This window comes from Vipera ursinii, assembly GCF_947247035.1.
Source record: "Vipera ursinii genome assembly, chromosome: 2".
Taxonomy (NCBI): domain Eukaryota; kingdom Metazoa; phylum Chordata; class Lepidosauria; order Squamata; family Viperidae; genus Vipera; species Vipera ursinii.
Genome location: NC_139513.1, coordinates 17,648,969 through 17,670,725, shown reverse-complemented (window position 1 = coordinate 17,670,725; position 21,757 = coordinate 17,648,969). Strand labels below are relative to the sequence as shown.

General features: G+C 44.8%; 1 protein-coding gene across 1 annotated transcript; it reads right to left on the bottom strand.

Annotated features, from left to right (window-relative positions):
- Nucleotides 1-1,124: 1,124 nt before the first annotated feature.
- Nucleotides 1,125-21,267, bottom strand: EGFL8 (EGF like domain multiple 8). The gene is made up of 9 exons (XM_083352906.1): nucleotides 21,199-21,267; nucleotides 20,242-20,378; nucleotides 17,075-17,194; nucleotides 15,031-15,143; nucleotides 13,727-13,822; nucleotides 11,116-11,280; nucleotides 5,267-5,343; nucleotides 2,866-3,007; nucleotides 1,125-1,891 (listed from the first exon to the last, which is right to left on the bottom strand). Exons 2-9 carry the CDS (start codon nucleotides 20,340-20,342, stop codon nucleotides 1,842-1,844), a joined length of 864 nt encoding a protein of 287 aa, XP_083209032.1. The 5' UTR covers nucleotides 20,343-20,378; nucleotides 21,199-21,267; the 3' UTR covers nucleotides 1,125-1,841.
- Between the last annotated feature and the right edge of the window lie 490 nt (nucleotides 21,268-21,757).

Sequence of the window (21,757 nt, the reverse complement as noted above, 5' to 3'; positions counted from 1 at the left end):
TTTTTTTTTTTTTTTGGACTGCACATGGCAGAGGCCTGGGAGCCGCAGGAGACGACTGAAAGAGCCGCATGTGGCTCCGGAGCCGTGGGTTGCAGACCTGTGGTATAGGTCCTCCTGCTTGAACGGAGGGCTAGACTAAAAGACCTTCAAGTTTCCTTCCAGCTCTATTGTATTCTAAAAAAAGGTACATGTTGAGGATAATCAATAATGTAGAAGACAATTGCCTGCAGTTGAAGAGAACAGTTGCAAATCACTGTCTAAAATAGGCTTTAATCTGGTGGTTTAAATATTAGGACTACAACTTCAAGAATTCTCAACCAACCCAGCAATAACAGTTCTGTGGTCAATAATAACACGAACTATCATGCAATCTTACGTTGTTAAATCCAGCAATTTTATTTATTTACTTGCATTTCTAATTTCCATTTTTTTATGGCTGCTCACCCACACTTGGCTTTAGGCAGTTTAAGAGTTAAAAACAAGTGAAAGAAGAACAAAAACAGCCCGCCAAGGTAACAAAGCCCATCACAACTCAAAAGTTGTTTGCCATCATAAGTCAACTGACTTGTTGGGTCTTTTTTTTAAAAAAAAATGATTTAGTAAGTCTAAAAAAACTAGTATCAGTGAATTCTAGCGTGACTGGAAAGAACAGGAACAGCAGGGAACTTCCTTATTAAAATTCAGTGTTCAGTAATCAAATAAAAATACGCAAAAAAAGATAGATCTTCGTAAGAATTGAGTCCTTTCAAACCCAAAGGAAGAAGTTTAGACGCACAAACAATTCCTTTAGAGCAGGGGTCTTCAAACTCGGCCCTTTTATGACTCATGGACTTCAACTCCCAGAATCCCTCAGCCAGCGTGCCTGGATGAGGAATTCTGGGAGTTGAAGTCCATGAGTCATAAAAGGGCCGAGTTTTCAGGGGTCTTCAAACTCGGCCCTTTTATGACTCATGGACTTCAACTCCCAGAATCCCTCAGCCAGCGTGCCTGGATGAGGAATTCTGGGAGTTGAAGTCCATGAGTCATAAAAGGGCCGAGTTTTCAGGGGTCTTCAAACTCGGCCCTTTTATGACTCATGGACTTCAACTCCCAGAATCCCTCAGCCAGCGTGCCTGGATGAGGAATTCTGGGAGTTGAAGTCCATGAGTCATAAAAGGGCCGAGTTTGAAGAGCCCTGCTTTAGAGTAACTGGCTGGGGATTTTTGTGAATTGTAATCCCACCCATCTTTCTGGAAGAGACAGAGGAGGGCAGAGGTCTGTTAGCACAAAGTGGTCTGTTTACACAACTCACCAGAAAGGAAGTCGAAAAAGATGACAAAAGAGGCACGGATCCCTCGCATGAATGGCATGTACATTTCAGTAAGGAAATGTAATGGGGAGAAAATTAAAAGAGGTATCAAAACTCTGTTGGCTTAACCTGGTTTCTTGAATCCATTTTGGAGCTCCCAACAGAACCCAAGGAGCCAGGCTTGCAGAATATACCAAATCTCCCAATTTCCCATCCCATCCTGAGATTAAACTTGCCAAAGTCTTTAAAACAATGTTTCTCTCTCCCACTAAAGCAGCCAAAAGGCTTAACTCTGGATGGACACCACCGGCTGTCCCGGGGGGGGGGAGCATCTGGAGGTTTCGGTGGGATTTGAAGGCAGCTTTTGTTCTGTAATTAATCCAGCAGAGTTGCAGCCCACTTGCGCTTGGTTTTCAATTAATAAGCCATGCCCGCTAGCATAAATAAAGGGAATTAATTTGAGCTTCAAACAACAAGAAGCACCAGCGCGGAGTAAGGAGGGAAAAGATACGCTGGTTTTCTGCCGATCCAGTTTCAGTCCAAGATTCGGGCATCACCGGGTGAGATCGTACCCAAAGCCATTTTTATCATTTTGACAGGCACCTGCGTGTAAGGACACCAAAGGAAACAATGAGGCCTAGGAACTGAAAATACTAGCTTAAGAATGAAACCAAACCAAGCTTTATTTTGAAGAGGGATTTGATCTACACCCGGGCTGTGCCTGCACCAGAACTACTATCAACACAGTACTGTAGTGACATGACTCCAATTGTTTAATAAAGCCACTCAAAGCTGTGGTTTCTGAAAGGCAAGTAATCTTTTGATGAACCAGAATGGACTTCACCAGACAGGTGAAGCGTTTGCCTTCGTCAGCCAGTCTAAGGTGAAGCCGAGCAATTGGGTAGGACAAGTGGACCCACACAATCTCAAGTGAGTCTTCTGCTCGTAATAGCAGTATACATAGTCCTCGACTTACAACAGTCTATTTCTCCTAGGATTGCCAGCCCTGTGACCCAACGGTCAAGGCAATGAGAGTCGGAGTCTTAACGTCAGCTGAATTATTGTTAAGTTTCCCTCCAAACCCAAATCAGGACTGTGTGTGTTTAAGGCTTGGGTTCTCTCGCAAAATTGCCAACCCGCAAGGCAGCTAACATAGGTTGTCCTCGACTTACAACCACAATTGGGACTGGTTCTACCGTCACCAAGGAAGGTAGTCATTAGGTGAGTCACGCTCAACTTTATGACCTATTTCGCTACACTCTTTAGGCAAGTCACTGCACTCATTAAATGAATCCGGCTTCCCCCATTCACTTTGCTTGTCAGAAACCAGCCGGAGAGTCACAAATGACGGTCAGGTGGCCCCGATATGGTGCAACCATCCTCAATACATGACGGTTGCCCAGTGCCCTAATTTTGCTCATGGAGCCACGGGGACACTGCAAATGGTGATGAATCTGAAGACTTATCTATTTTTTTTTTCTTCAGCGCCATGGTAACTTTGAACGGTCACTAAATGAATGATTGTTAAGTCGAGGGCTGTCTGTAATTATTTGTGGGTAGGGTGTTTCGATACTCACAGTCTCCCAGTTTCTCCTCCAGAAAAAGGAGCTGCTCGCTGAGGGATTCCACGTGGTCTAAATAACGAAGACGATTCCACATCTCCTTGATCTGGGTGGGCTCCACAGAAGTTGGCAAAATAGAGATGGCAAGCTCCAAGCGCTGAGAAAGGGGAAAGGCCCAAGTCACCTATTAAGAATCAGGTACTACCTTGGCTTGACAAGCTCCAGAGGAACTGTTCCTCTGATTTTTTTTCCACCTGCAACTCCACCTATGGAGTAGATAGGGTGGGTTGAGAATATGGTGCCGGATTTAGAGAGTTACCATGGCTTAGGATTGGTCTAGAACAGAGTTGGGGCACTCTGGCCTCCTTTATGGTTTGTGGACTTCAACTCCCAGAATACTTGAGCCAGCATGGCTGACTGAAGAATTCTGGGAGTTGAAGTCCACAAGTCATAATGGGGGGGCATAGTTCTCCACCCCTGGTCTACAACCTGCATCTTCCTACTTCTAGCTCAACCCCCTTCACTATTTCACCATACTGGTTCTGGGGTGAAAGAGAAATGGGGGGACTGGATAGGGAGATGGACAGCATATAAATTTAATACATAAATAAAATGATAAGAGAGTAGATCCTTGCTTCTAGAGCAGACATGTCAAACACAAGGCCCGGGGCCCAGATCCGGCCCGCGAAGTGGTTTCATGCGGCCCGCAAAGCCATCCTGGAAACAGTGAGGGAACGGCCCCCACTGCCTTGGCCCTGGCCCAGAGACCCTCCTTCTGCCAGAGACCCTCAGATCTGTCCCACTCCTGTCCAGGCCCCCATAGGCACACCCTTGATGCGAACGATGTAGAGCTGGCCATGCCCACCCAGTAGGCCATACACACTCTAGCCACGCCCACCCAATAGGCCACGCCCACCCAGGCCATACCCACCCGGCCCCCTGAGGGCAACTGCAATGCTGATGCAGCCCTCAATGAAATTGAGTTTGACACCCCTGTTCTAGAGGGATACCTTAGCCACTACACCACACTGCACCTTGGAAATGCATAATTCTCACCCTGAAATTCTACCACTTTTTAAATGCATTTATACCTACCCTTCTGTCTTTTTTCAACACATAAAACAGTTTCCAACAATGAAAAGTACTAAGGATCAAACAAACTAATAGTGGGTTATATATTCCTCCAGGCAAACGGAGGGGGGGGGGAGAGAGAGAGAATGAAAAATGGACACAGATGTTCACCAAAGATGATTAAATTCTAGGGGAAAAATGTGTTTTTTACTCTCTTCCTAAATACCAGAAAAGGGCAATACCTGTGCCACACCTGAGAGATCCACTGAAGTTCCTTTCCCACATATCCTTAATACTTATAGAGGCCTCTCCTGCCAATTAAAACAGGCTGGTTCTTGGCAGCAGAGGCAGTTCTGCCATACAGTAGACCAGGGGTCTTCAGACCTGGCCCTTTTATGACTTGTGGACTTCAACTCCCAGAATTCCTCAGCTAGTGTGCCTGGCTGTGGAATTCTGGGAGTTGAAGCCCACTAGTCATATAAAGTGACTAGTGGTTAGAAGACCCCTGCAATAGACCTTGGCTTATGACCAGTTGCTTAGCGACCCAAGTTACAACAGATCTACCTTGGGACTACTTACAACCCAGATTTAAATTTGCAATGGTTGTCCTCCCCCCTCCCCCCCACCATATTTTATGATGATTTTCCCCAAAAAACGGCATTTACTTCTACTTTACTTACTGTTTTCAGCCAAACCAAGCCCATAGCAAAACAGGAACGACCGCCACATACGTTTAACCACCCCAAAAAAGGTCATAAAATTTTGCAACCATCACCACTTACTAACCATGATGGGCAGGGCTCCGTTATGGTCATAAGTTGAAAACTACCTTTGTAGGAGGTTTTTATGAGGGTGTCAGATTAGCCTGTGGAGGCAAGTAATATAGCCAGTGCAGCCTATATATTTCGGTAAATTTGCAGTAGTTAGCAGTTTGGGCTGCTTCAGTTTGGGCCAATTGCAAATTCTGGACACTTCAAGAATAGCCTCTGGCAAAAGTCAAGCCTCTATTTATCTGGAAAACAAATGCAGTCTAAGAGTTTTAGAGCAAGACTGCCAAGCTTGGCAACTTTAATTCCTGTGGACTTCAACTCCCAGAATTCCCCAGCCAGCATGGCTGGCTGGGGAATTCTGAGAATTGAAGTTCACAGATTTTAAAGTCGCCAAGATTGGACATCTCTAGTTTAGAGCAATATTGTTCCATTTTGGTGTCTTTAAGATTGTGTGGACTTCAACTCCATGCTGGCTGGGGAATTCTGGGAGGAGAAGTCAGCACTTCTTAAAATTCTCAAAGCTGAGAAAAGCTGCTCCAGATAGTAATACAAATGTTTTAGAGAATAGGACTCACCTCTTCCAGCTGTTCTACTTTTGCTTGAAGTTCCTGGATCTCATTGGGAATTGTCTCCTGAATCCCTAAAGTTTGCACTGCAAGAGAAACATGAAGAAAATGTGAGTTGAGCTGTATCAAAGCAGATACATGGATTGTTTTATCTATGGATAATTGACAGATCTTAACCTGGTCTCAGGACCCTGCAAGTGTAATCCCATGTGAGCTTTATCAAACCTCAGACTGGCTGATCTAGGAGTGCTCCATTTTCTTGCAAATATACCGGTATCTAGAATTGCTTCTTTTTTCTTTTCTTTTTCTGCAAAGCAATTTTATTTCTCTCTCATTTTTATGCCCAAGCAGTGCCTTCACTTCCTTCTGAGAATCCAAAGCCTCCAGAGGAAAAGCAGACTAGAAACTTAACAAAATGAAAACGTATACACGAGCTTTGTGAAATCTTAGGGGGTAGAAACTTGTTTCCGCAAAAGAAAACAGGTTCTTCAACTACTACGCTCAACACCCAGTCAACCTTATTTATGCAGCAGTTGCAAATTACACAAGTCTAACAATATCCAACTGTAATGTGAAACTCTCGTCGCTGGGGAAGAGCATTTCCTCTTTCCATGGAGAAAGGTTGTGAAACTGAATGCATCACCTTCTCACCGCATTTCGGCCCTCATGATCTGCACCTCAGTGCAACCAAAGAATTGGGTATGTCTAGTCCAGGGGTCAGCAACCTGAAACAGTGAAAGAGCCACTCGGAACCGGTTCCCTCACAAAAGGAAAAACTGGGAGCCGCAAAAAATGTGTGCGCATGTGTGTACATGCATGCATGCGCAGAACAGGGTTTGACTGAAGAGTGGAGCCAAGGCGAGATATGCACCTACCCTGCATATTTGAATTGATTGGTTGAACTGTTTTAGTTCCACTTTTTTTTTTGGACTGCACATGGCAGAGGACTGGGAGCCTCAGGAGATGGCTGAGAGAGCCGCATGCGGCTCTGGAGCCGCGGGATGCAGATCTGTGGTCTAGTCTAATGAAGAGAAGGGCGAGGGGTGACAGGATAGCCGTGTTCCAATATCTCAGGGGCTGCCACAAAGAAGAGGGAGCCAAGCTATTCTCCAGAGCACCTGAGAGCAGGACAAGAAGCAACGGATGGAAACTAGTCAAGGAGAGAAGCAACCTAGAACTAAGGAGAAACTTCCTGACAGAACAATTAACCAGTGGAACAGCCTGCCTCCAGAAGTTGTGAATGCTCCAACACTGGAGGCTTTTAAGAAGAGACTGGACAGCCATTTGTCTGAAATGGTAAAGGGTTTCCTGCCTGAGCAGGGGGTTGGACTAGAAGACCTCCAAGGTCCCTTCAAACTATTATTATTATTATAAAACTTTTATTCGTAAAACATGAAACTCAGTCAACTGAACACTCAAATTGACTGGCACTAATGGTTGACACGGGTTGCTACCAGCATCCTAGATATCAACCAGGTATCTCTTTAAAATGTAAGATGTTCCGAGTAGCGCAGTTTTTTGTAGCTGGAGTTATTGCAGGAAGCTGCAATTTCTTGATGTATTTTGCAAAGTTTTTGGACATAGTTCTCAGTGCCCCGATGACAATGGGTCTAACTGTTACACGTTTCATCCATAATTGCGCAGTTTCAATGGCCAGGTCGCGGTATTTCATAATTTTTTTCAGTTCTTTTTCTTTGACTCTGGCATCTCCTGCTACAGTGATATCAATAAATTGTACGCTTCGGTTCTCTACAACTGTGATATCTCGCGCGTTGTGTTCCAAATGGTGATCTGTCTGTATTTGGATGTCCCATAAGATCTTCACCCTCTTATTCTCAACAACTTTTTCCACCCTATGTTCCCACGACTTTTTGGACACAGGCAAGTCGTATTTTTTTACACAATGCCCAGTGGATTAGTTCAGCAACTTGTTTATGTCTAGCTTTTTAATCATCATCATCATCATCATTATCGTTATCGTTATCAGTGTTGTTGTTATTATTATTATTATTATTATTATTATTATTATTATTATTATTATTATTATTATTATTATGCAACAGATGCAGCCTGGGCTGTCATAATTCTTGTTGTGCAGCTAAATGACACAGACTGGAGTATTTAAAACAAGAACAAGGTGATGCCTGCAGTGTCAAGGTTCCGACTGCCGAACCCAATCAAGCAAATACCTTTGAGACATTCCGATCTCTTAACGTAAAATTTTATTGAGTACATCACTTTGGCACTACTGAAAGCACAATTGCAAAGCTTTCTAGGGTTCGCCAATTTCTACCGCCAATTTATCCCAGAACTTTCAAAAACGAGCCCGGGGCTGGTGGTGGTAAACCCTGACCCAACAAGCCATTGAATTGGACATTGGAATGCCAAACAGCGTAAACAGATCGTGCCAAACTAATCTTATTTCATTCTTTGATAAAGTGACCAAATTAGTAGACCAGTGAAACGCTGTGGACATAGTATGCTTGGATTTCAGAAAGCCATTCAACAAAGTAGACCACAATCTACTGCTTGGTAAGCTACAAAAAGGTGGACTAGACAACATCACCACCAGATGGCTTTGTAGCTAGCTGACAGACTGTACTCAGCGAGTAGTCCTCAGTGGTACTACATCCACATGAAGTAAGCAGTGGAGTACCATAAGGCTCCGTCTTAGGCCCAGTACTCTTCAATATCTTCATCAATGAGTTAAATGAGGAAATTGAAGTGGAACTCATCAAATTTGCAGATGACACTAAACTGGCAGGAATAGCCAAAACCCCAGAAGAAAAGCTCAAGATTCAAAAAGATCTTGACAAATTGGAACAATGGGCCCCATCCAACAAAATGAGTTTTAATGTGGAGAAAAGCAAAGTTTTACATTTGGGCAGGAAAAATAAAAAGTATAAGTACAGGTTAGGCGAGACCTGACTCAAAAACAGTACTGTGAGAGGGGCCTTGGAGTCCTAGTGGACAATCACTTGACTATGAGCCAGCAATGTGCAGTAGCAGCCAAAAAAGCTAATACAATCCTGGGTTGTATAAACATAGCCACAGAATCAAGATCATGCAAAGTATTAGTACTGCTTTATAAACCCTAGTGAGACCACACCTGGAATACTGCAACCAATTTTTGTCACCATACTACAAAACAGATTTTGAGACCTTGGGAAAAGTTCAGAGAAGAGCAACTAAGATGATCCAATGGCTGCAGGACTTGGGTTTGGCAAGTCTAAAGAAGAAATAGGGGTGACATTATAGCAATATTCCAGTATTTGAGAGACTGCCACAAAGAAGAGGGGATCAAATTATTCTCCAAAGCACCAGAGGGCGGGACAAGAAACAATGGTTGGAAACTGAACAAAGAGAGAAGCAACCTAGAATTAAGGAGAAACTTCCTGACAGGACAATTAACCAGTGGAACAGCTTGCCTCCAGAAACCGTGGGCGTTCCATCACTGGAGATTCTTAAGAAGAGGCTGGATAGTCACTTGTCTGAGGTAGTAGACAGGTTCTCCTGCTTGAACAGGGGGTTGGACTAGAAGACCTCCAAGGTCCCTTCCAGCTCTATTCTATTCCTGAGACTGTTTGTTGGGGAGCATGTCCTAAAGCATGACATTCAAAGCCCTTTGAGATTCTCCCTTGTGCAGCTCCATGACAGCTCTGGGTGTTTGTGCCATTTCCTCCTGTGCCCTACCTCAACCAGGAGCTGTTTGCTGAGTCCAAAGGAAAGTCTCAGCTCTTGGGCGAGGTTCTGCTCTGCCGTGAGATGAGGATGTGAAAGTTGGTAGAAATATGAAAGAGGCACTACTAAGCAACTCAGCTGCTTCGGAGTTTCACTAACACTTCAGCCATGCAGAAAAGGAATTCAAAATACGTTCCCAAGGTCATCAGCTGGCTGTTGATGGCCCACATGAGACGGTTCTCGTAAAGCAGGGGTAGGCAACCTTTGGCTCTTTTATGACTTGTGGACTTCAACTCCCAGAATTCCTGAGCCACCATGGCTCAGCTTGGAAACCTCTCCCTTTTCCCTCAGCGTGGCTGGCTCAGGAATTCTGGGAGTTGAAGTCCACGAGTCATAAAAGAGCCAAGGTTGCCTACCCCTGTCCTAAAGCAAAGGTCAAGAGACACAAAATGGATGGACAGAAGCCATCTGGTTGGGCAGGGAACAAAAGTTTAATTTCAGCCATCGGGAATTATTAACATTAATAATTAGCAGAGGCATTAAATCAAGATCACGCGAGGTACTAATACCACTCTATAAAGCTTTAGTAGGACCACACCTAGAATACTGCATCTAGTTTTGGTCACCGCATTATAAAAAAAGAATGTTGAGACTCTAGAAAGAGTGTAAAGAAGAGTAACAAAGATGATTAGAGGCCTGGGGGCTAAAACATATGACTGCCAAAGCTGATCCTCTGTGAGGGGACTTTAAGGCATGGTAGAGCCGGCCCAGCCAGTCTCAGCCCTTGGCAACAACAACATAACAACAACAACAATAATGATGATGATGATGATGTTGGAAGGGACTTGGAGGTCATCTAGTCCAACACCCTGCTCAGGCAGGAAACCCAAATAAGCCCAGATTGCAGCTGACAAAGATTCCATACTACAAATTTGAAAGTGTCTAAAACAAGCAGAGCTAGCTTGGTGTCATGGTGTGTTCTGTACCAGCCTGCTACCGGCCCTGCAGAAAAGGCAGGGACAACCCCTTTACAAACGGCAGGAGGCTGGAATTACGCCTGCCAAATTTATAGCTACAAAAACAAACAAGACACGAACCAAGAAACAGGAGCTTTAAGAAACATGAACTATCCAAGCGGTTGCCTTCAGCAAACCAGCCCTCCCCACACATTCCCCTTATATAGAGTTCAGGGCGTGGCTTCTCTCTGCCTCCTTCTGAGAAGCCCCATTGCCTTCCTCTGTTTACTCCTAATTGACTGCCTCCTGCGTCGGGCGTCCTTGAACAGGGCCAGCTGTGGGTCATCTTCATCCACGCTGTCAGGCTCACACAGCTGGGTCTCCGTGGTGACCAAGTGGGAGGGGCCTGGCTGAGGGCTCTCATCAGCAAGATCTTCAACCCCCTCAGCAAGGTCTTCAACACCCCCCTCCTCCTCCTCTGAGTCATCCGACCCAACTGCCGAACCCACAGGCTGACCCTGAATCACAACATGGTGAAGGTCTCAGGGTCTAAAGTGGGAGACTGAGTTCTGGTCCCACTTGAGGCCCAAAGCCAGCTCGTGAACCTTGGGCCTGTACATCTCTCTCTCTCTCAGTCCTAGGAAAGAGCCAAAGGCAAACCACTTCTGAGGAACCTTGTCCCAGCTGTTTCCAAAAATCAGACACGACTAGATGGAAGGGAAAAAAATATATATGGAGAAATGGAAAACTTGACATGAGTCCATAGGTGGCTGTATAAGCCTTTTACTGGCCTTTAAAACTCTAAAGCAGGGGTTTCAAACTTGGCCCTGTTATGACTTGTGGACTTCAACTCCCAGAATTCCTCAGCCAGGCATGCTGGCTGAGGAATTCTGGGAGTTGAAGTCCACAAGTCATAAAAGGGCCAAGTTTGAAGACCTCCGCTCTAAAGGAACTTTCTCTAGGCTCAGTTTGCTGGGTTTGCAGATTTCAAGTCATCCAGTACAGGTAGTCCTTGATTTACAGCACTTCGTTTAGTGACCATTCAAAGTGGAAAACCTCCAGTGTTGGAGCAGCCACAACTTCTGAAGGCAAAGCTGTTCTACTGGTTAACTGTTCTCACTGTCAGGAAATTTCTCCTTAGTTCTAGGTCGGTTCTTTTCTTGGTTCATTTCCATCCATTGCCTTTTCACACTGCAAGCTCTCGGTCATCTTAATACCCACCTTTGGCGTCGAGCAGAGGGACAGCCTGGCCGGTGGGAAGCAGACGACAGCTCTTGCCATCTGGCTCCAGGGCGTACCCAGCCCGACACTGGCACTTGTAGCTGCCAGCAGTGTTAAGACAGTCTTGTGCGCAGCGAGCAAGCGGTGTGACACACTCGTCCACATCTAAACAAACCAGAACCACAAATTAAAGAGTGATCAGAATGGTGAGTTTTGATTGGGATATCCATATCTGGTCAAGTCTTGGTCAAATCTTTGCCTCCGGGGCGATATTCTTCCTGATACATGCACCATTCTGACCAAGAATGGTAACCATTGTATTTCACTAGTAGGCCTTGCAGGGGTAACAACCTTGGTCCTTTTATGACATGTGGACTTCAACTCCCAGAATTCCTGAGTCAGCATAGCTGGTTCAGGAATTCTGGGTGTTGAAGTCCACAAGTCATAAAGGAGCCAAGGTTGCCTACCTTTGGCTAGGGCATTAAGGTACCTTCACCAGATACCACCCCCATTCCCTAGAATGCCCTTGTTTTAACAACTGTACTGTTTTTAATCCTTGTTACAGGCAGCCCTCGACTTACAATCATTCGTTTAGTGACCGTTCGAAGTTAAACCGAAAAAAAGTGCCTTACAACCATTTTTCACATTTACCACCATTACAGCCTCCCCAGGGTCACATGATCCAAATTTGGAACCTTGACAACTGACTCACATTTATGACAGACGCAGTGTCCTGGGGGAGGGGGTTTCCTGTGATCCCCTCTTGCGACTTTCTGTCAAGCAAAGTGAATGGGGAAGCCGGATTCACTTCACAGCCGTGTGACTGACTTAACAACTGTGGCAAGAAAGATCATAAAATAGGGCAAAAGCAATAACTGTCTTGTTGAGCAACCGAAATGTTGGGCTCAATTCTAGACGTAAGTCGAGGACTACCTGTAGTTACCCAGAAACATAGACAAGTAGTGGCTGGAAAAATTGAACTGATTGAAAAGAAAAACACTTCATAATATCCGTTTTGACTGCAGGAAAAAAACAACCCCACCATGTCGTGATGGGTAAAGGGATTGTATGTCATTGCTCAAACAAAAACCACTTGTGGGAAGAATCCAGAGAAAGAAATATTTTGGGAAATATTAAAAAGACAGAATATATTTGCCCAAAGGATTTTAAAGGCAGAAACCAAACCCCCCCACCCCACCCCCAATCTCTCTGCCCCAGACAGAAACCAGGTCTGCAGAAATCCAGGCTCAAGGTTGACTCAGCCTTCCATCCTTCCGAGGTAGGTAAAATGAGGATCCAGATTGTTGGGGGCAATTAAGCTGACTTTGTAATAATGCCGATTGGGTGTGTGTGTGAAAGCCCTAATAAGCAGGCATATACATAGAATGAAGGCTACTGCTAAGCTTGTAAGCTGCCCTGAGTCTTCGGAGAAGGGCGGGATATAAATGGAATTAAAATAAAATAAATAAATAAAATAAATTATTATTATTATTATTATTATTATTAAAGCTGACTTTGTAATAATGCCGCTTGGGGTGTGTGTGTGTGAAAGCCCTAACAAGCAGGCATATACATAGAATGAAGGCTACTGCTAAGCTTGTAAGCCGCCCTGAGCCTTCGGAGAAGGGCGGGATATAAATGGAATTAAAATAAAATAAATAAATAAAATAAATTATTATTATTATTATTATTATTATTAAAGCTGACTTTGTAATAATGCCGCTTGGGGTGTGTGTGTGTGAAAGCCCTAACAAGCAGGCATATACATAGAATGAAGGCTACTGCTAAGCTTGTAAGCCGCCCTGAGCCTTCGGAGAAGGGCGGGATATAAATGGAATAAAAATAAAAATAAAATAAATAAAAATAATCTTCTCAGAAAGATTGGAGCCAGGAAGCTTGGATTAGAAAGACAAAGATCCCTAGAATCAACAATCCCTCACACCAAAAATCCAACAGTCATCAGCCCCAGCCCCAGGGAAGCAGGATATGACCTTTGGGACGTAGTAGGATTAGCCCACCACCACCATCAGAATACCAGAAAGGCACACTCAGACTCATGACACAGGAAATACAAAGCCTCAAACAGGAACAGGAAACAACCTCAAGAGCTCCAGAAGGTATAAACGCCCACCACTCTGCTCCAGGTGGTCTCTCTTTCCAGAGCCATTTTTCTGTCTGGCTCTCCTCTTCAATAAACTACAACCTTCTTTCTAAAGCAGTCTCCGTGTTGTTTATTCCCCGCTTGGACTGGACCCTGATGAAGTTTTTTTTTTCCCCCTTCAACACACTTTTACTCAATTTGGGGTAATTTACCCTGGTGGGGGAAGCACTGCGCTAAGGACTGTAGTTGTGCAAGAGGCACTCGATCCCTTCTACGCACGCTGGTTGTATCTTCCGATCATAAACCCTCAACCGTCATAAGGACTAGAAACCTTTTTTATTTTTTAATCCACCGCTCACTCGTCAGATTTTCACCCGCATGAAACTAGAAACCTGCCTATCAGCCTGGTATGAGAAGAAGGGAGACCCAGAAAAATCTGAGCAAAGAGAGAAGAAGCAGGACCAGAAACCAACCCCACCCCGCCAACCCCGACTCCTGCCTTCCACTCACCAATCTGGCAATACCGTCCACCCCAGCCGGGCGGACACTGGCACTTATTTGGTTGGATGCAGCTACCTCCATTCTGGCATGACTTGTGGCAAGTGGCTGGTGGGAGAAAGGAGAGGGGAAGGCTCAGCGCGTGCACAAAGCATATTCATTAGTCTCAAGAGATGTTGCTTTGTGTTCCTGTGTGGAGAGAGACTTTTTTTTTTGGAAAAATTAGTTGGCTAAGCTGCGGTACAGATAGTCCTTGATTTATGACCATAGTGGAGCCCGAAATTCGCGTTGTTAAGCTGAATCAAGGAACTAAGAAGAAAACCCTCAGCCGTTCTCTTCTAGTGCTGATGACGTTACCTAGTTTGGGTAGTGAAACGTTTGCAAGAAAACAACCAAGCTCAGAGAGCACCAAGGACCCCTCATTTCAACCAGGAGCTACAAATATTCTCTTTTTATTTAGCTGGGAACACCCAATGTTGAAAAGCTTGGATAGCTCCGATCAGCCAGCACCGAAGGGGTTTCTTTCTTCCTCCCTAATGGCGCGCTGGAAATTGTTCTTTTGTGTTTTTTACTTCGTTTTATCATACAAGGCAAAATACAAGCCAGAAAAGCAAACCAACAAAACAAAACAAAAACACACGTCCTGTGTTAACAACAATAACAAAATTGGTGTGCAAAAAAAAGAGAGAGAAAAAGGTAATCCAAATACCCCCAAAAATTAACATTTAACATATAGAATCCACCCAGGCTAGATGCTGAAAAAAACCCCAATAAATTTTCCCCTTTTACACACACACACACACACACACATATGAAGAAAGAACAGTCAACAGGTTAAGCTCATAGTGGCAAAACTATGGCATGGGTGCCACAGGTGGCACGCAGAGCCCTCTCTGTGGGCATGCACGCTGTCGCCCCAGTCCTAGGCCTTCAGCTGGGTTTTATAAAACCTTTTTGCTTTAGGCCTCCACTGACATGCGCAAAAAAAAGGTTCAATCAATCAATCAATTTCAACATTTTGTGGGGGGAAAAAGATCTTGCAAAGTTGAAATTGATTGATTGAACTTTTTAGTCCCACCCAGTCTGTTATTACCACCACAGCCACGCCCACCCAATGGGCCACGCCCACCCGGTACCTGACAATACATAGGGGGGGGTTGGGTTGTAGTTTGGGTACTCGGTCTCTAAAAGGTTCGCCATCACTGGGTAAAGCTAAACATTCCACTCATCTTCAAATCCCTCCGTTGACCATCTATTGTTTTATTTAGCACATAGAAAGTCCATTGGAAATTGTTCTCTGGGATTTGATCGCTCACCTTCCTCGCACTTCGTGTCCCCCAGGTGACGTTTCTTCCATCCTGGGCAGCAAATGATGTTGGCCTGTAGGATCTCTTTCCGCACCTGTCGCGTGGCTACCCGGTAGGTCGTCCTACAGAAGAGAAGCCATGTTCATTCTCCTGAGCAGAGTAGACAGAGCAATAGCAACAGCACTTAGACTTATATACCGCTTCACGGTGCTTTGCAGCCCTCTCCCTAAGCGGTTTACAGAGTCAGCATATTGCTTCCCCAAAACAATCTGGGTCCTCATTTTATCGACTTTGGAAAGATGGAGTTCGGTCAGGATCAAATTCCTGGCAGTCGGCAAGAGTTTGCCTGCAATACTGCATTCTAACCAATGCACCACCCAAGTCTCCTAAGGTCATTTTATGACACTTCTCTTTTTAGCCGCAGTTGTTAGGCAAATCCCCGTTGACTATGTTTGTTGGAAGGTGTTTTTTTTTAATCCCATTTATATCCCACCCTTCTCCGAAGACTCAGGGCGGCTTACAATTTAAAGCACAAATCAATGTGCTTAGCACCTTCAGCTAGGAAGGTCACAAATGTCAGAACATGTGACCCCAGCATACTGCAACCATCGTAAATACTCACTGGTTGTCAAGGGTCCAGGTTGCAGTCATGTTCCTGCTGGGACATTGCAATAGTCGATAGTTGTGAGTAATTTTTCCCCCATGCCATTGTAACCATTAACAGTCTCTAAACCAGGGGTAGGCAACCTTGGCTCTTTTATGACTCGTGGACTTCAACTCCCAGAATTCCTGAGCCAGCCAGCATGTCATAAAAGAGCCAAGGTTGCCTGCCCCGGCTCTAAACAAATAGCAATAGCACTTACACTTATATATCACTTCATAGTACTTTACAGCTCTCTCTAAGCGGTTTACAGAGTCAGCATATTGCCCCCAACAACCTGTGTCCTCATTCTACCGACATAGGAAGGATGGAAGGCTGAGTGAAACTTGAGCCAGTGAATCGAACTGCCGAATAGCTGGCAGCCGGCAGTCAGCAGAAGTAGCCTGCAGTACTGCACTCTAGCTACTGTGCCACCACGGCTCATATGGTAATAATGTCTGTCCAGATCAAGCAACCAGGATCATGGGACTCCCATTTCTGGGTTCTTAGCAATCATGCCACAATTGGCAAAGAGAGGGATATTTAATTGGTACCTTAAGCAATCCTATATAGAAGCACCACCTATTTACATCCAAACGAAAGTAGCACAGGTAGTTCTCAACTGGCAGCGGTTCATTCAGTGACCCTTCGAAGTTACAATGGCCCTGGGGAAAAAAGTGACTTATGACCGTTTTTCACACTTACGACCGTTGCAGCATGCCCATGGTCACATGATCAAAATTCAAACGCTTGGCAACTGCTTCCTATTGATGAGGCTTAGCTTGGGTCACGCAATCCCCTTGGGTAACCTTCTGAACAAGCGGAGTCAATGGGGAAGCCAGAGGCACTCGGCAACCAGGTCACCAAGTTAACAACTGCAGTGATTCACTTAACAACGGTGGCAAGAAAGGTCGTACGATGGAGCAAAGTTCACTTCACAACTGTCTCACTTCGCCACAGCATGGCCTCAACTGTGGTCGTAAGTCAAGGACTCCCTATATGTCTCTAAATGGATAAGATTTGAAAAAAGAGGCAGCAATTATTACGTCAGACACAAAACAGCATAGCTGGCTCGATAAGACTGCCTTCCTTGGCAACCTGAAACAGGCCCAGCACACTCCAAAATGTCTTTTCACTTTCAGATCCAAAACGTTGCTCAGTCCTTACATGCAATTCGGAGCCACTTTAGACTGCTCCCTCTTGAAACACCTGAAATCCATTTTTAATTGGAAATATTACTTGGGAGCGGCAGATGACAAACACCTAGACTTGACAAGCATCAGGGGGAGCTGATCTTAAAAAACTGCATTGAATAGGAATGCAGTGTTGTAGCTCTCCCTCTCCTCGGCCGTAGATTTAGGACCCACAGATCTTTCTGGCTCTTTGTCAGACCAAAACTTTGATCATTCATACCTGTAAGTACTGCACACTCGAGGTCCTGGGCACAGCGTCAAATATGGATGGTGTTGGGGCTTGGCGTACGTCTCATTGTAGGCTAAGGGGATCCTCAACATATTTCGGGCACACACTCGGCTGCGGGTAGAAACGGAAGGAAACTGAAAAAGCAAATTTGTCTCTTCTAATCCATGCAGAATTGACCAGAAAAAGCCTAGAGCAGCTGGAGTTGGTTTTATCCTTGGCTAATTTCTGTTGCGTAACCAGTCTGGTATAGTGGCGAAGCCACCAGCCTAGAAACCAGGAAACTGTGAGTTCTAGTCCTGGAAGGAGACTGTGAGTTCTAGTCCTGCCTTAGGCACAGTGCCAGCTGGGTGACCTTGGGCCAGTCAGCCCTTCTTAGCCCTACGAAGAAGGAGGGATGGGCATACCACTTCTGAAACCTTAGCAAGAAAACCGCAGGGGCTGGTGCACACAACCTCCAGGAGTCAACCTAGAAACAAACGAACAAAACCAAAACCACCCACCCTCTCCTCCAGCAATTCATCTTCTCTTTCCCACCTCAGCAAGATAAGGGGGACACTGAACCCAGGGGAGTGGTTTGGAGCAGAGAAAAGCAGGTACAGAAAGAGGAATAAAGTCTGCCATAAAAAAGACGGGAACAACCTATTCTCCAAAGCGCCCGAAGGCAGGACAAGAAGCAACGGATGGTGACTAATCAAGGAGAGAAGCAAGCTAGAACTAAGGAGAAACTTCCTGACAGTTAGAACAATTAATCAGTGGAACAGCTTTGCCTTCAGAAGTTGTGGGTGCTCCAACACTGGAGGTTTTTAAGAAGAGACTGGACAGCCATTTGTCCGAAATGGTATAGGGTTTCCTGCCTGAGCAGGGGGTTGGACTAGATGACCTCCAAAGCCCCTTCCAACTTTATTATTATTATTATTATTATTATTATTATTATTATTATTATTATTATTATTATTATTAAGAAAGTCCAATTGCCTCCTGAAAAAGCACCTTTGAGACAGTACTTCTATTTGCCACCTATGAAATAAAGCTTGATTAGTTACCACACATAAAGTTTATCAAAGTCTCTTGAAGAGGGGAAAAAATCCGTTTTCAACTTTAGGCAAACCAGCTGTCTTGATTTGTTCTTTTTTAAATATCCAGTTGCTTCGACTCAACTTTTTCGTAGCAAGTTGCAGTTTATGTATTTCCAACTACTTCTATTCTGATAAATCCATAACAGAGAAATAAATATTACTGTTACTCTATGAGCATCAGATGTGCTAATACGAAGTCAAATTAGTAGTTGTGGGTAATAGTCAACAGAGAACTAACATTTTTTTTTTGAGCAGAATTTTTTTTCTACCTTTAAATAGTTGCCTGCTGGGGAGCAAAGTAATATAGAGCAGTTTCCATGGGTATCATTACCCCAGGTAGTCCTCGACTTACAACAGTTCACTTAGTGACCATTCAAAGTTACAACAGCACTGAAAAAAGTGACTTATGACCATTTTTCACACTTACGACCTTTGCAGCATCCCCATGATTATGTGATCAAAATTCAGATGTTTGGCAACCGACTCATATTTACGACGGTTACCGTGTCCCTTCTGACAAGCAAAGTCAGCAGGGGAAGCCAGATTCACTTAACAATCGTGTTACTAATTTAAGAACTGCAGTGATTCACTTAACAACTGTGGCAATAAAAGGTCGTAACATGGGGCAAAGTTCGCTTGAGAAATAATTTTGGGCTCAGTCGTGGTCATAAGTCAAAGGCTACCTGGGTTTCCGAGAAAAAGTCTATCTATGGAGGCCACCAAGAGCTGACACCGATTTGATGGCACAGAATCAATAATAATAATAACAACAACAACAACAACAATAATAATAATAATAATAATAATAATAATAATAATAATAATAATAATAATTATTATTATTATTATTATTATTATTATTATTATTATTATTATTATTATTATTTTATTTATATACCGCCCTTCTCCCGGAGGACTCAGGGCGGTGAACAGGGCATTATTATTATTATTAATTATTAATCATTAACTTAAAAAATTACCACTGTAATGAAAGCCGTAATGGTGTACAGCATTGGTCCAAGTTGCTAGATTGAACAGTGAGCGATTGTGAGTTCAAGTCCTGCCTTAGGTAAAAGTCACCTGACTGACTTAGGGCCAATCACTCTTTCATCTCTGGGAAGAAGGCAAGGGCAAACCACTTTCAAAAAACTTTCCAAGAACACCATCAGTGGATTGTAATATTAACAATTATCACTACTACAGGTACTCCTCAAGTTATGGCCATAATGGACTCTACCCATCAAGGTCCTAACTCATGACAATTGTAAAGCAGACAAATAACTGACCTGATTTTTTTGCGATGGTCGCTATGCAAATCACCCCAGTCATTAAGCAAACAATGCAGTCCTTAAGCGGACTAATGGTTTGCTCTGGGTGTGAATTTGCCAAAACCAGAAGTAAAAGCCAATTTTTGTCAAAACTGTCATAAAACGTGATTACGTGACTGTCAGACACTGCAAACAGCTGTAAATGGAGGCTGGTTGCTGTGCACCCAGAGTGCGAGCACATGACTGCAGGCAGAGTTGTTCATAAAAACTTCAAATCTAGGTTTTACGTAACCTCCAGCTAGGTCCACAAGAACTTCAAATATTCGCCTAATTTGAGGACTACCTGTATTCAAAAAGCTGCAGAATTTAGCAAGAGCTGTGCCACGAGACGAAAAAAGAACAACTAAGAATTATCAGTACTTCTCCTATTTGATGAATCTTTTTTTAAAAAAAAAATAAACTGCTGCAATCCTCAGGATATTCTTGTGGCAATGAGTTCCACAGATACCATACTACGTAGTTCCTGTCAAAAAGCACAGGACTTCATTTTTATTTTATTTTTTGCATCTTCACTCTCATTCGCTGAGTTAGCACAGCGCACCGAGTTCAACCGTAGCCAACCACAGTGTTTAATTCAATCCAGGCTTGTGTTTTTACGCAAACATGTCTCTAGATTGTTTTGAAGGCATGACTAAATTTTTCAGATGCTTCCCAAGAACAAAAAAGAGGAACTGCTCAGTGCTTGAACCTTTTGACTGCGGCAGGAGCTCTGTATTGTTCACCATTTTGTTCCCTTCTTTCTAAATCGCCTTACCCCTCTCGTTGCTTGCTTTGGCTGAGCGTTTCCTTTAGAAGGAAAATTACAAGGAATTTCCCACAAAGCAGGACAATGGGAACGGTGGCTAGCTTCCCCATTTCCCAGCGCGCAGGAAAGCCTCCAGAGCCTAGGACCTGTGGGAGCGAAGAAGAAATGTTTAAGCAAGGCAACAATAAAATACAATAAAGTCAAAGGAGTGTGTGTGTGTGTGTATTTCCTGTGTGTATTTCCTGTCTCTTTGGACCCCTCCTAATGCTTGGCCAGCCGAAAGGGGTTCTCCTGGGACCCTCCCCCCCTCCATTCAGAAGGGCCTCCCAGTCATCCCTCGGCTTCTCCAGAAACCACAGCTCAGCAGTTGGGGGGAGGTGTGTGTGTGTGTGTCACAATTTGCAAAACATACCCAGGAAATTTGATGACAACACAGAGCATCCTCTGCAGGATCTTACTCAAAATTCACATGATGCAACCAGCTGAGATTTTCCCCATGCTACTGCATAGACAAAAGTTTTGCCATCCCTGATCTATGACTCAAATGCTGGCAACATGTATGCACATGCACACACAGACACAGACACAGACACACACACACACACACACACACACACACAAATAGAGCATAGGGTCTTCCTTCTGCAGCCAAGAATAAGCCCCCATTTCAAGCTCTCGAGCTCCCATTAAAGGCAGAATTGCGGAGAGGGCAGGAAAACAGGGCTGAGCTGCAAGGCTCTGGATGGCCCCTAGATGGCGCCACAGCCAGGGAGAGTACTCAAAAGTTGCTGCCCCCGCTGGTGATCCAGAGATTTGCAACTCAGATCCCTAAAACAGGAGCAGCTCCTACAGATTACAATTTTTCTGCCCTCTTCACAGTGCAGTATACATGCGTGATCAGGATCTATGTCCTAAAAGGCTGTCCAGCAGCTCATCCATGCTCGCAGACTCTCTTGCACTGGCTACCTGTTTCCGTGGCTCTCCGTATCCTCAGCCAGCCTGGAGACTCCAGAGCAGAAGCTGCTGATTGCAGTGAAGTTGTTGGCTCAGGCTGGCTTGGATGGTGGCGGGGTGTGTGTGTGTGTGTGTGAGAGAGAGAGAGAGAGAGAGAGATCTGGAGCTGCCAAGTCCCCACCTCTCTTGGATGGCTTCCACACACCCCTGCAGCATGGCAAAGCCCCCGTGCCCCCTGGCATTTCATCCCCTGGCATGAGTCACGGCCCTCCGACCCTGGTCCCGCCGAGGAGGCGAGTGGCCCAGACAGGGCCCCATTGTCCCCTCCGCCCCCTTTGAATTCCTCACCCCCCACGGAACACATGGGCCCATTGTCACGCTCGGGGGCTCAGGGAGGGGGTGGCAGGGCGTTCTGGGGGGGAAGGGAGCCCCCCCCAGGCCGAGATATTTGGGGTGTGAGGAGAGGGAGGTGCGAAATGGCATGGCAGGGCGTCACCAGTAAGAGACAAGGCCTTGCGAACTGCGGTGGCTTTCCACAATAGGACAAAAGCAGGAACCGGTTTCAGGCCCT

What these genes read in the sequence shown, in the direction of transcription:
- EGFL8 (XM_083352906.1), bottom strand. Translation starts at nt 20,342, where the DNA reads ATGGGGAAGCTAGCCACCGTTCCCATTGTCCTGCTTTGTGGGAAATTC. An exon ending in CGAGTGTGCAGTACTTACAG is followed by an intron (nt 15,144 to 17,074) that starts GTATGAATGATC and finishes TCTCTTCTGTAG; the next exon opens with GACGACCTACCGGGTAGCCA. An exon ending in TGGACGGTATTGCCAGATTG is followed by an intron (nt 11,281 to 13,726) that starts GTGAGTGGAAGG and finishes TGGTTTGTTTAG; the next exon opens with ATGTGGACGAGTGTGTCACA.